Source organism: Seriola lalandi, unplaced genomic scaffold, assembly GCF_002814215.2.
Source record: "Seriola lalandi dorsalis isolate HSWRI2012SDOR001 ecotype SW California unplaced genomic scaffold, Sedor1 jcf7180002054277, whole genome shotgun sequence".
In the NCBI taxonomy this organism is placed as follows: domain Eukaryota; kingdom Metazoa; phylum Chordata; class Actinopteri; order Carangiformes; family Carangidae; genus Seriola; species Seriola lalandi.
This window is the reverse complement of record NW_019524830.1, coordinates 1,224,798-1,239,732: the sequence shown is the minus strand read 5'-3', so window position 1 is coordinate 1,239,732 and position 14,935 is coordinate 1,224,798. Positions and strand designations below refer to the sequence as shown.

The following is a 14,935-nucleotide window of genomic DNA, read 5'->3' as shown; positions in this document are numbered from 1 at the left end:
TATAGTACTGATGGGATTTTTATACATATGTACATATATATTTATATATATATATCTTAGTCATTTAGTCCTCCATTAGTTCTCTCCTCCACTGTTCCTCACACCAGGAAGTTCCATCTCTGCATCCCTTCTCCCCTACGGAGCAATCAGCGCTGTTTTCTCCGCCTGACTCCCCCTCAGTTTCCACTCAGCTTGTCATTCTTCTCCTCTGAGTCAACACTGAGAGAAACCCACTGGCCCAGTATGTTGGAGCTGGCTGACCTCCCCCCACGGCAACATTCTCACACGTACACATTCATTCTTTTTCACACTTGCACACCTATGGGGAGGTGGAGGTACGTCAGACTGGGGCCTCGAGCCTGGAGAAGGGACCAGGAGGGGATTCGGTGCAATGCAAACCACTGTCCCAAAGCCCACTATGCAGGGTAGCCAAGCTGAAAGGAGTGGGCTTCACACTGCGAGACAGAACACACCCTGAGGCTTGAGCTGGAGTCAGCGCAAGACAGAAGGTTGGGATAAAGACGGAGGGGGTAGGAAGTGGAGGGGCAGTTTGAAGTGCATCCTTGGCATATTCCTGAGGGAAAAGGGGGTAGGGGTGTGGGCTGGGAAGTGTGTGTGTGTGTGTGTGTGTGTGTGTGTGTGTGCGCGTGTGTGTGTGTGTGTGTGTGTGTCGGTGGTGGGGGGTGGGGGGGCATAGCATGAAGACCCCCGCTGACAGAGCCGGGCGCTGGACAATCCATCAGCAAGCTAATCAGACTGATCTGGAGCACACAGGGACCTGCGCCTGTGATGCCAGTGTGAAGAGCTAAAGCTACAACTTCTGCTGCTACAGATTGGCCTGATTTAAGCTACTCAGGCAGTGCTCTTATCAGGACCCACAGTATTAAAGAGATTCTTACTAGGATGATCTCACTGCCCCCCCTCCCTGTTGAGATCTAGGGCACCCTGAGCATCAAGCTCAGCTGATGCTGTATGGTTCAACCATCAGAGAAGACTTTGACTGTGCTGTTGCAAATGAATGTTAAGTCAAATTGAGGAGGAACTGAAGTTGGTTTAAGATGTTAATGTTGAAAACAAAATTCTAAGTAGGACATTTTGACTGCATGCATGGGAGATAAAAAGCATTTTCCAAAGAACTGAGATATAGTCTCTTGTAATGAATATTTTATTTTGCAGCACACTGTGTAATTATGATTGTAATAGTGGGCATTTTTTCTCTTCTTATTATTTTACTTACTTACGTAACTAAGCACCTATAGGATATGTTTTCATTAGAAACCAAAAATAGTCTAGTTTATAGCAATTTTATTTATATAGCACATTTTATTACATGTGCTTTACATTGAAAATGTTAAGACATAAAGAGGGTTGAAGGTGTATGGAGCATGAGGGGAAAACTGTGTGAAGCAGATGAGGAAAAAGAACAGACCAGAGATGATAAGATTAGAGAGGAAGTGGCATGATTGAAAACAAAAAAAACAAAAAACAGGCTGCATTTGGAAACTGAACACAGACAGGAGGGATCTGTTCAAGAGGCTCCACTGGGGAGCTGTTGTGGAGATTGCTTGGGGAAAATTTAAGGCCTCAAGGTAGAGGCAGATGCTACACTTGATGGAGCGTTCAACAATTCACCAGAGAGCTACGCAGCATACCATGGGAGGGCGGAGAAAACTCAAGGTGAAAGTGGGGTGTCATCCGTTGAGAACATCCAAAGCCTAAAGGTGTTGATGGTTACACTTGGGAAGCGTTCGAACAGTCAGACAGACAGCCATGCTGCACTGAGGTTCCCCTGCAGCTTTGAGGCACTTATTCAGAGTTATAAAAAGGATACATGGCCAAAGAGGTGCATTCAATACAAGTCCTAGCCGTGAAGGCTATACTGTGCAGCTGTGAACCGATTAGGAAAGGAGTGTGGTCCTCAGCTCATTCCTGAGGCCAATTAGCCAGGTCTATGTGAATAAATCAGGGCTAAATGAATACATAACCACACCTATAATGCTTCCAGGTCAGCCATTGTGAGCAGAACGAACCATTAAGACACTCCCCAGTGGCAGCGAAGGAAGAGAGGTAAACAAACTTTTTGGGGTCTAACGGTGCTCTCCGTCAGTGTAACTGGGTGTCAGCAGGGATGGCAGGAAGGCTTAGCATATTTCTTTTACATCATATTAAGATAACTATGATGCTGCGAGAGGCCTTATTGGATCTCCAGCGGATAACGGCAGGACAGTGTCGAAGCTTCGCAGCATCTGCCTGAGTAATTAGGACTTCAGGGGATGATAGCAGACAGAGAGAAAGAACAGCGAGAAAGAAAGACAGAGAGAAGGCGATAACTGTGAGGGAAACGGAAAGGAAACGCATCGGCAAAGTGATGGAGACGTCAATGATGGAAACCCTGCAATGTAATAATTATGACCAAAGTAAGAAGACAACAAGGGCTCTAGATATATGCTTATTCAAATGCTACTGCGTGTTCTGGTTTGATGACACTGAGAAGGAAAAAAATCCATCTCTATCATAGTGGTTTATGTGCATGAACCAGTCTATCCAATATTGATGTCACATATATAAATGCATAATGCATACGTGGATGCCTATTACAGGAGCTTGTCTTACATTAATGTAAGTGTTTGACAGTGTTAATGTCGTGTATGTAATATGCATATACAATATACTTACTTGTGCAGGGCTCATCCGGCTGATCAGCGTCCCCGCGGTAGTAGCCGTTGCGGCACACACAGATGGTGGCAGCCTCAGCTGTGGAGCGGCTGTTAGGAGGACACTGTAGACACAGACCAGGACCCTGGGTTGACTTGAAGGTACCCGGTGGGCAAGCTGTGAGAACAGAAAAACAATGTCAGAAAATGAATGAATAAAGAAAAATAAATGGATAGAAAATCATGGGCTCAGTGCCATGCATGAGCCAGGGAGTTTTTGTTTGTGTTTTTCACCTCCAGTTGCAATATTTTACCATATTCTCAGTTTGTATTCTGATCATATTACATGACTGTTTAATCATACTGATAACGGAATAAAAACGTTTGCTTAGTTTATTTTTGCTTTCCTTTCCATGATGTTTTTGAGGTTGGGAATATAGCCAGAGACACAGAACATGACTGTTAGTGGTCAGCTGGCAACCAGCTGTCGCATTTGAACTGTGCTCAGGTACAAATATTAACAGAGGACGTGAAGCGACGAGAAGCAACGAGAAGCGACGTGAGGCAGCGCGTCATTCCGTCATTGCCGACACTTGGTGGACATTGCCATGATGTGTCAGAGTTATAAATCCTAATGGCCGTGGTGGAGGACAAAGATTATTGTGGCTGATATCACTGCGCCTTAGTCCAGGCAATAACCTAATCCATTTACCTTCATATCCCAAAAGAATACAAAGCTGAGGGTTTTTTTTGCACTGTGTGGAAGGATTTACTGACTACAATAACTATGATAAATGTTTAATATTTTAGCAGGCTTACTGATGGGGGAGGAAACTGTGGTGTTGCTGCACTACAGAGGGGGAGGGGTTATAAATTTAATGGGACAAGCGCCTTACAGTTTCTCCAGCTGCGTCTGTTTTGCTGGAGTAAAAGATTATAAAGGCTTGACTGTGGCTGAAAAATGGGACGTAGGGTATACTTACGCTTGTGTAAAAACACAGTTATAGTCCTTTTCTCACAGACTAAACTATGACTGTAGCATTTGGGTAGTTTGTAAAAACGAGAATTGCTACGGGGAAACAAAGTATGTGCAGACAAGATACATATCAAAAACAAAGGTTTGATAGAAGGGCAGCACTTCAGACGTTAAAAGCAGGTTGGTAAAATCATTATGGGATTTGCTCACCACAAAATGGTTCTGTTGTATCTGACTAAGAGCCCTCTATTCCAATATTTATGAAGAGCTTGGTAAATGGAGAGTTATTTAAAGCAATAATGACCAAGGCGTTGGTCCCATTCCTGCTCGCTGCCGGGTCAAACAGTGGAGACTGTAGCGCACTTGCTACGTGAGGAAAACCTTTAGACCTTTGTATCAACAGGCTTTTAAGATTTAATTAAAAAATTTTATGCTTCATTAAAAAATGCACTGAGAGGCTGGGTTTGGGAGCGGGAGTCTACTTTACTACGCCGTAAAAAAAAAAAGAAAGAAAAAAAAAAGGGCAGCTTCCTGTTTTTATGACTCCCTTCCATTCATACCATTCAGCCCGCCTCTCAGATGGGCTGTTAGTGAGGGATAGATAGATAGATCAAGAAAAAGCGAGAGAAAAAAGCAGGTGAAGGAGAGAGAAGAGGTGTCATGCAGACACACACACACACACTCACACACACACACAAACACACACAACTCATGCCGCCCCCCCCTCCAACCCCCAACAGCGGCTGCGCTCCCACATCCCCTTTAGTGTGGCTGACAGACACACCACAGGCTAACTGACTGACCTCATGTCTAGTCACACAACACTGTCCACACACGGCCAGACCAACACATACAAACACACACACATGACCAGACCCACAACAACCACAAACAGCTTATAATACAACCGTGAGAGCTGTGAGGCAGATATCCCCGTGAGCAAACCACATTGCTGCGCTGTGGATGCTCCACAGCCGTAGATGCATGTATGGAAGAATATAAGGATTCTATAGGGTTTGTAAGAGAGTGCTGTAAGGTCAATAATGTTTGTATAGGGGAGTGTGAGTCTTTTTTTTTAGTGTGTGGGAGTGGATGTTTGCAACCTCTCTCGACTTGTAATATATAGATTTCATGTGTGAAGAGATCTAGCTCCTTCTAATACAACAACATTGAGACTCTTAAAACCTCTCCCTGGTCATATGGTGAAGCACAAACCAGCTGCAGAGACGTTTTATAAAGCAATAACTTCCAAAGATATCAGAGATTACAAGACGATAAAACACAGATCAAAAATTCATTTTTAGCAGGAGAGTAGCAGAGAACTTATGTGTCATCATCTTTGCTGTATAAAATTCATACATCAGGGCGAGCAGAGAACCGCTCGCACGCACATGGCCATCTCACGCACACATACACATACATATACATATACACACACATACACACACACACACGCACGCACGCACGCATGCGCGCTCATGCAAGCTTCAAATGCCCATTGCCCTGACTCTTAAGAAAAAGGGATCACAATAAGTTGTTCAGAGCGTGTTTAATGGAGTGTGAGCAGAATATGTGCATTTGGGTGTGCCCTCGGGTTGTGTGTTTACAGACAGACAGTAGCTAGCCTGGACACTCATAAATGGACAACAGTGAAGAGAAAAGAAGGGGAGGCTGTGCTGAATCAGCCATCTGAGATAGCAGCGCTGCAGAAGTGCCTCAAGGCGAAATTGTAAGCATAACAATGCATACATACACACACACACACACACATACACACACTCTATAACTCTGAGAAACACTCCCATATTGGCATCAATGCTATCCACACCTCCAGAATGCATTTACTGAACTGATTTACACGACGACACATGTAGCCACTGATGACCCCATTAAATGAGACGGAGCACCCACATTTTCCGCCACTTGACTACAGCGTATGTTCTACAGAACCTGAGATAATTTACTGCCTCCTCCTTGGACAACTGGAGATGCTGCGATCAGCATTATAGGAGAGGAGAGATAAGTGACAGCCAGGCAAACACAAACAGGCAGCCAGACACACGCACACAAGCACACAGACACACAAGCACACACACACACACAGCGCAGGATGAATGTCCGTCTAAATTATAACTTCTACCTTGGTGCTGAGGCTCTCTCTCTAATGGACACATAATATGTGCATGAATCGTAACATTAAACTCATTAATTAGCTACTCACTGATCTGCCTCACAGAGCGAGAGGGAGGAAGAAACAGATATGGGCAAAGCTAGAGAGAGAGAGAGAGAGAGAGAGAGGGATGGAGGGGGAGAAAGAAAGAGAGAGAGAGAGAGAGAATGACAAAGTGATGTGAACAACGTTTGCAAACCCTCAGAGGTCTCGTTCTAAGGACAGGCAGCAGTGGGCTGAGTAGCGTTATGCTTCATCGAATTTGGAACCAAGCCCAAAGTCTTTTCTCCTGATTTGTGAATATTTAGATTGGATGAGGCCAGGAGTTCCTGTCCCGCAGAAGAAAAAGGAAAAAAAAAAAAAGAAAAAGAAACACACATAGACCCATCACTCATCAAATGTGTTGGTTTTCAGGGACATGAGGGGATAGAACATTAGATCAACAAGCAATTAGTCTCCCCAGTGGGAGAATAACCCACAACTGAACTGGCTGCATGCAGAAACAAAACATTCCTCCCTTTCAAGTGGTCTCTGTAGGATTCTCTCTGCATTGTTCTCTCCTTCTTACTTCTTCTCTGCCCTCACATCTTTTTTTATTTTTTTTTGTCTGTCCCACTGGTAATGAATTGCTCTCTCTCTCTCTCTTCTTCTACCTTTCCTCCCCTTGTTGCTTTCTTGCCTTGACTGACAGGTCTGAATCCTTGTTAACTCTGCCTGTCTCCCTCTCTCTCCCTGTCTCGAGTTCACTCTGCAGTGAGCTGACAGTTGTACGGCAGCTGTGGATCACTGCTCGTTACTCATCACAGTCTAACTGTGATGACCTCATGTCGCAGCGAGCCTGACCGGGAGAGATGAGACGATGATCTCTTCACTGTCAGTCATTTTCCCAGCAGGTGCTCTTCCTCTTTACATTTCGGTTAATGACAACAAACCAAATCTGAATAAAGAAGCACGTGAATCAGCTTTGTCTACGTCACATACCGAGTTATTTTGGAGCAAACAGTCGATCTTCTTTCTACACAACAGTGATGTATTGATTGACCAGGAGAAGTGCTACATGAGAAGATGAAGATCAGCAATATGAGCCAGTCTCATGTGCAGAGCTGGGAGCTGGCGTTCAGGGGCTTGACTAAGCAATGTGCTTGCTGTGCGTATAATATAGTGCGCAGTGCAGGCAATACATCATACATGGAAGCACACTGGCACTGTGCCACATAAGGTGCATGTGTTTAGAATGTGCTGTTGTAAAATGTATAAAGCCCGTAAGAACCCGAGGTAATTGGAGACATGGGATTTATGGACACAGTGGATTAAGAATTATATTAACTTGTCATGCAAGCATCAGCAGGTGTGCGCAGGATAAAAAAAAAAAGGAAAAGGAAATGTACAGTTAGGAGTCGCAGGAAGCAACTGCAAAGGATTATAACCAAGATGGGTTTGGAAATGGCTTTCCTACTCAAACCCAATCAAAGTCACAGTACACTAAGCCCTCCCCTGACTTTTCTTTTGGCATCATTCTGAAGTATGTATGAGCTTTTAAACCCCCAGAAATGGCTTGGCAGCAAATTGTGGGAAATGAAATCAAACGTATGCACCGGTTGATGTGGAAAGGTAGTCGAGCTTATGTGATAAATCTGAGATTTAAAGGAAAAGAGTTCCATTCTGTAATATGAGATATTTCTCTCTTAAAATCTTTCTGCAGTACTGCAATATTGCCTATTAGCACTAAAGTAGAGCACATCAAAGCTATGGCTCGTTTTAAGACATTTTCTTTGGTAAAATAGTTATTTCCCTGATGAAATCTATGTAGCATTTTCCTGCAGAATGTAGTTTGAGAGAATTAAAAAATTCAAATCTACATTTCTTCTAGCTTCAGCTTTGAAATACCAACTCTGCCTGTCTGAGGTTTTAAAACACTGTGCAGAGAGGGTGCGTGACCAACCGAAGGGCACAAGTTGTGAGTTAGCGTCAGTGACCCTTAAGTACAACTCTTGGCCCCCCCCAATAACACCCTTAACCCCGTCCCTCATCCATCACATGGGATGGATCACAGGCTTTAAAGGCTTTGGAGTCATGCATACACCCACTCACTCACAAACACTCATACAGATAGGCTCATGATCGGGTCAAGACCCCAGTTGACCCCTATTTCGCTATTTTGTTGCCCAGTCACTCCGAACGACAGCTCTCTCCCACTCAAACCACAGGAGGCTGCGTACACGCCGAGAGTGTGCCTGTATAGATTCGTTTAAGTGATAAATCTGAGAATATCAATCAAGTGGTAAAAACGAATATGTTTGTTTGACAAAGGGGACACGAAACGTGGCCGGACAGCCAACATCTTAAAACAAAAAGGCAATCAGCGCTGCAGCCTATTGGTATTCACTCTCGCTCTTCTGTCATTGTTCATTTTCCAGCCACAATCCACGTAATGAGCTGCTTTTCCAACCCAGGTGCTCCATTTCTCCACAAGGTCATTGAAAAACACAATACAATTATTTGAGACAGAGGCATGGCTCGAAACAAAGGCTTGTCAGAATCATCAGAAAATGCCCGCAGGATATTAAAAGTTGAGGTAAACTGCCTTTTAGGGTTATGATTTATTCATTCAGAGAAACTGATTCAAGAACAGTTTTGCATATTTCTCATAAACTGCCAACATGGGTCAAAAGGGACTAAATATTTTAGTCCAAGATCTGGGACTCCGATGTATGTTACTTCTCACAAGTGCGGTTTTTTGTTTTTTCACTCGAAGGCATCCAGGGTTCGCAGCGGTGACATCACTTGGCAAGTCTGGCCAGTGTAATTCTCCACTACCCCCTGTCATCACCTTGTAATCTCACAGAGAGAAAGAATGTAAGGCGGAATAAAAGAGGGCCAGAGAGGTTTTCTCAGAAATAAAAGGGATGGCAGAAAGAGTGCAGCGGTTGGAGCATACCTTGTCTGCTTTTGTTAAGAGCTGAGGTTCCTCCCATAGAACACTCCCCCCTCGATCATTAATCATCTCTCCATTCTGGCCCTGTCAGAGCCTCTCTGCCAAGCTAAAACACGCACCTACACCCACCGCCGCCGCCGCCACCACCACCACCACCCACGTACACACATACTCACCCCACACACACATAAATTCGCACAGATACAACTCTTCTAAACTTTCTGCTGCCTTATCCAAACACCACTCCATCTTCACATACCTGTCCTCTCAACTAGCTAATACGGCAACGTCTGATGCTGCAGAAACCCCCGGTGAACAATACTTAAAGCCCCTAAAGAAAGCTGAGCCATCCGCCAATTAGGCTGGCTTTGTAACTCCGCAGAGGACCATACAGCTGTGTGGTCTTGTATCAGAAGAGGGAGGCGATGTCTAAAAAGAAGGCATTAAGAAGAGAAAAATGAGAAGGAAACAACAAATCTGACACTCAGTAATGTAGTAATATACAGTAAACAATAGCAGTTGATCCCCTGCATGCATGCGAGCATGCAAGAAGGAAAACCATGTCCGACTGGATTCAATAGAGGGCAGTGCAGCAGTAAAATAAATACAAGATGAGACAGTGTCCAGCTAAAGAAAATAAATAAGGCTGTGTGTGATTTCTCTAAAATAGTCTGCTTCACATACGGATGTGGAATCCAACAGTCTGACCACTAATGCTAATGAACAGAGCAGGTTATCTGCTAGACACTGAATATATGAAGACGTGTTCTGTTAAAACTAAGGTGTGTATATGTGTTTCTGTTTGTGTGTGTGTGTGTGTGTGTGTGTTTTTTGAGGCTTAACAAACCAACGAACAATTTAGCAGACAGCCCACGCCCCTGGGCAGACTGTTACCATGGTAACCGCACAGCCAGTATTTTTTTGGCCCACAGTTTCCCTTTGAACAGCCGGCCAATGACAGACCAGCCGACTGGGAAATCTGGCTTACTGAAGAGCGCATGCATGAGTTTGCATGTGCATGTGTGCGCATGTGTATGTATGTCTGTGCATAATATGAGCAAGATACAGATCAAAAGAGCTTTATAATCTCTTAGCTCCACACAGACCGGTCATAGCTGAATGTTGCGTTGGCAGCTGGCCACCCCGTATCGCGCCTGGCACAGTGGTTTCGGGTCAATTTTATTTCCAGGAAGATGCAGCTATGTGCCAAGGCACCAGGCATATCTTTCAGATAGAGGAGTGGTCAGAGAGGAGCAGGGGGAAGAGATAGAGAATATGAGGGAGGCATTGGTATTCCAGGAAACTCCACTGTGCCAATCCATCCTGGCTGGCAAGGTAGTAGAGAGAACTGCTCTGCTCTCCGAAACATATCGCCGCTCAGCAGGCAGTAACATGTGCTTGCACTACAATCTACACTGTAATCAGAACCTAACAGGGGACTAGCGGGCTCATTGCCCACTGCCAGCTATCACAGAAAAAAACAGACAGGGGCAAGACAGACCGAAATGCAAAGTTACTTGATGAGGGGTGAAATCAGTCAGGGGGAGTTATGTGAGCAAAGGAGCGTTTTATTGTCAGTGTTTGATTGCATTATGATTGCAGTATTGATTTGATCAACCTGACTTCACTCAGGGAGCAAAACGAAGTAACAAAAGCCGCTTACATTACCAATTTAGACACATTAATGTGATGGTGCAGGATATTCACAAAACAATATTTTCAAATGCAATCCTATTTGTTAGCGCCCTCACAGAAAAACGTCTATTCAGTTATCTAGATTTTATGAGCAAAAATCAGCTTTTGTGTCTTGTGTTGAACTGGCTGCGCATCACCACGCTCAAAGAGGGCCGATCGGAACCACAGGTCGTAAAATCAACATTTACAGGCCCCGTCAATTACCTAGCAATTCTGTCATAAAGTGAATAAAGTATATGTTTCAAGATAAATAGCTTTCTCTTTCTTACCTCTCCAAGTTGTGTGAGACCATTAGCTTCCTCTGTCTCAGCACTTGTCTCTTTTAAAAAGGATCTAGCTCATTAAGTTCATGGCTAGATCAATTAATCTATAGCAGTTAGCCAAAGATGCCCACTCTTGCTCTTTTTGCTCCTTCTTCGCTGTTGCTCTGCTCAACAATGTCTATTACAGTTACAGCCTTCAGATCTTTTCTTTTTTTTTTCTGTCTCTCTGCTCATAGTTCTGACATGAAGAGAGCTTAACCTGATGAGAAACTGTAGATTGTAAACAATAAATCAATGTGAAGGAATTAGGGACGGAGAGAAAAAGCTTTGCTTATCCAGGAATACTTTTGCCTCGAGTACACAATTACACACCGACAATACACAGAAACAAAGAACTCATCAAATCAAATTCAGCAGGAGTTTGACTTTTATCAGCCAGTCGAGCCATCTGGCGACATAGGGACTTTTTTTTCTTTTTTATCTGTGCAGCTTCGCCTGATGCATTAAAATAGGCTCTGGTGCAAAATTTGAGTTTTTGTTTTCGTTAATTCTTCACATAATGTGCGATTGAAAATGAAAGTGGATGTGATCAAAGATCCGGGAGGTGGCTTCAAGCAAGGAGTTTGCAGCTATAGATGTACCGTAGTGATACAGTACAGTTATTATAGCACATAGCCTTCAGATTAGCCACAGTAATCTGTCAGTCATTACAGAAAAGGACAAAGAAAAACAATAAACTTTGCAAATATTGTTGATTGTTTGATCAGAAGATTGTGCTACTAAAAGAGTTAGTCAACAGTAGAATTAAGAAGCAGCTTCAAAACAAACTACATGTCTTGTTAATAAACTGAGAGAAAGATTATATAATTTTAGATGCTTGTGCATTTGTATCTCTGCGGAGGCTATGTTTACATTCAAGCAGTACACCAGCATTATATATTGACTGAATATAAACTACATTTTTCATGCAATAATTTAATTAGAGTCACTTTCAGGTGTTGCACTGGAGTAACAAGGATTTTGACAGATGCAGTCCCTGAGCCAAGAAGATCTGGCCTCGTGGACTGATTTTTTTTATTTTATTTTTTTTTTGTACTGGCTACTTGATTCATTCCTGTATGCTAATTAAGAGAAAAAATAAACATTTTATCCATTCATTCATCTTGCAGGTACATGTCCTTAAATTTCATATTTGTCCCAGTTGTCCTAATTTCCAATCCAGAGGCAGTGAACTCAAAACAGTCGAATGATTGCTGCACAGCAGCTGTGTTCAAGGAAACAATCTACCTGCTGGTAGCAACAAATCTGTCACCAAAACATCACCCAAACAGATAGACAGTGAGTCAACAGAGATGGTATGAAGCATGTGTGCTTATGTTACAAGGAGAGATTTTCTGTGATGGTAAATAAGACTCTCAGGAGGAGCTAACTGCACTAGGTCTATATTTCCTTAGATGGACACACAATTGGTGATTTTTTTTCCAGAAGAAAATACCAAAAACTGTGACGGCAACTTGATGTAACACAACTAACGCAACAAGCAAAGGAAATGCCTTGAAACAGTTACAGTACAAGACAGTGAGAGTGGTTCAAACACAAAGCCTTTGGAAAAGTACAGTAGTGTCAGGAGAAATTAAACCAGAACATTTTTGGATTAATATGTGCAGATGAACATTTTGATGAAAGAAAAAAAAAATTTGCAAAAAGAATATGATGCTAATACATTGAAATTAAATACCTTACCTCCTTCCAAATCTAGTTGAAAAGCCCTGATCACTTCATTGCCAGTCTATTTAATGTTAAAATGCTTTGAGAATCCTTGTAGCAAGGTTTAACAATAGCTCCAAATACCCATGCATCCCGAAATGCCCAGCCCCTTGGCTCAGCATTGAGGCCCTGCTAATAAGTGTAGAGGCCTGTGAAGGGGGTGAGTAATTATGCACGACTGAATGTAACGGCAGAGTAGAATGATAAAACAACTGGAAAACAAAGGTCTCTTCACTGTTTACCATTCTCTAATTTGATTCCTAATTGAGCGTACATAACACAATGTTTACACCAAAATATTCTGGCAAAGACAAGTACCCTTGGTGGAATCACACAGCTGAACACTGCCTCCTCTTCCCACCAATGATGTCAAAGAGTGTAACCATGGGAGGCCCTTCCATCCCCAACCTATGACCAAGCAGTAAGCGGCTGCAACCCTGTCACGCTGATGCTGACGTTTACACACATGGCGCAGTCGGAGGCCACAGGTTAGCGGTAGAGTGGATTTGGATGTGGATGACAACAACAAGGAGAGGAGAGGAAAAACATAAGTCTTGCCTTTTGAAATCCAATAGCTGCCCTCAGGCTGCAGAATGCATCACTGATGATAGGACAAGAGGGGGGGTAGGTGAGGTTGGAGAACAGAAGAGTGGATGGGGTGGCGCGAGCGAAACAGCGGCGGTGAGGTCATCAGGAGCAGCGCTGCGCCCCTCGGATGGCGATAACATCAACTATCACAAAAATAGCTGGATTAATACAATTATGCATTCACCAGCGGGATGTTCCTCCAGCTGTACTAGAACGTCCGCTGTTCGTTGCCCCTGCTGCTATTATGCCTAATGGGAAGTAATGATAAAATGCTCCGCATCAAAAGAGAAAGCACGAATTATGTGTGAAGCGTGGGAGAGGAAAAGTGACCGGGATCAGGGAAATAAGAGTGTGAGAAAGGGAGAGACAGAGAAATGGGGAAGAGAGAACAAAACAAAGTGAGAAAGCACTCAGGAGTGCATCTTGTCACTCAAATCGTTGGTGGCAGAGTCCCACAATATGTGTGTTGTGCTAAGTAGCCATTTCTCATTGCATACTTAGTGACGGCCCAGCTATTATTTCTAAGGCTGACAATAGGCAACGGGGAATAAAAAAGGCTGGATAATAAATGCTGTTTAGAGCAACTGTGCATCTGTCCTGCCCAACAGAGACAGCTCCATTCATGGTTCGGGATGGGTGTGCTTTTCTACATACAAAAACGACGATTCTGTGGACATCATGCCCAGGCATGACCAGACAACTCAATAGATGAATGACGTGCATGGAAATATATTGTGCTTATACTGTACAAAGACAAACAGATGTGTTCATCAAGTATTCTGTCGCATTGTGTGAATGAACAGAGACTGACCCCGCTCGTTGGCACACAATGCACCTGCAGCCGTGAAATTCTCTGAAGGTAACCGAGCAGACAGCGCATCTATATTCATGTCATATTTACGTCCCCATGACCTCTATACAACCTTATCAGAAAACTGTATCCCGTTCCAGACAAACAAACACACACAAACCCACAGAAAAGGTGTGAGTTTGTGTGTGTGTGTGGCACAGTGAACCGCAGCCCCCACCCCACCTGTCCAAATCTGGACAGAACTGACCTTTATCAGCCAGCGTTAGTCAATATGCCTTGAGCTATGAAACTGGCAAACATATGTGTTCATTTTGTGGGATTGCATGTGTGTTTGCGTATGTGCCTTAAGGGGGTGTGTATCCATGTGTGACCTCCTTACGCTGCACGCACATCCTCACGCGTTGTCGGATTGATGGAGACTGGAAGTCTGCATTCGAGTGATGGACAGTGGTGGACTAGAGTTGATGGATGACCAAGATATTGCAAAAAACAACACAAAACAAAACCAAACAAAAAGAAAAATCAAAAAAACCAAAGCCACCAGAGCAGCTTGAAGTTACCAGTTAAAAGGTAGAGATTTATAAGCATCAAAGCAGTTTCACAGAGAGCTGTTTAATATTGGGTTATACTGACAGTGGATTATACTGACACTCCTATAAATTCTAAAATTTTCCAATGTGAGGGCTAGGAAGTAATATAGCGTCATAAAAATTCTGCATACATAAATAAAATATAATCAAAATAATAATTATCTCACTGTAATTCTTCAAAAACAAAGAATTTATTCATTTTTTAATCCCCCGTGTTTATCTGAATATTTACCTAAATCCATTATTTTTAAGTTTTTATCATCATCATAATAATCAGAATCTCACATAATAATAATGTTTAAACAAAGAAAAAGAAATTCTAAATTTTCAGAAACTTCAGCTTCGCTTTGATTCGCTTCGCTGTTCTCAGGCAGTGTCAATAAAAGTGCTCAGCAAACCAGGAACAAAGATACAGACACATAGTCTTAATTGTGCATGTGTGTGAGTGGCTGACTTAACGGATAGAGTGTGTGTGGCACATTCTCA

General features: G+C 43.1%; 1 protein-coding gene across 2 annotated transcripts in view; it reads right to left on the bottom strand.

Annotated features, from left to right (window-relative positions):
- The window catches only part of LOC111654447 (ephrin type-B receptor 1-B), a 153,647-nt gene that overhangs the window by 58,707 nt on the left and 80,005 nt on the right, over positions 1 to 14,935 (bottom strand). For both annotated transcript variants that reach the window (XM_023405468.2, XM_023405470.2), the window contains exon 4: positions 2,677 to 2,832. In XM_023405468.2, the coding sequence (XP_023261236.1) occupies positions 2,677 to 2,832 (156 nt within the window). The remainder of the gene's footprint in view (positions 1 to 2,676; positions 2,833 to 14,935) is intronic.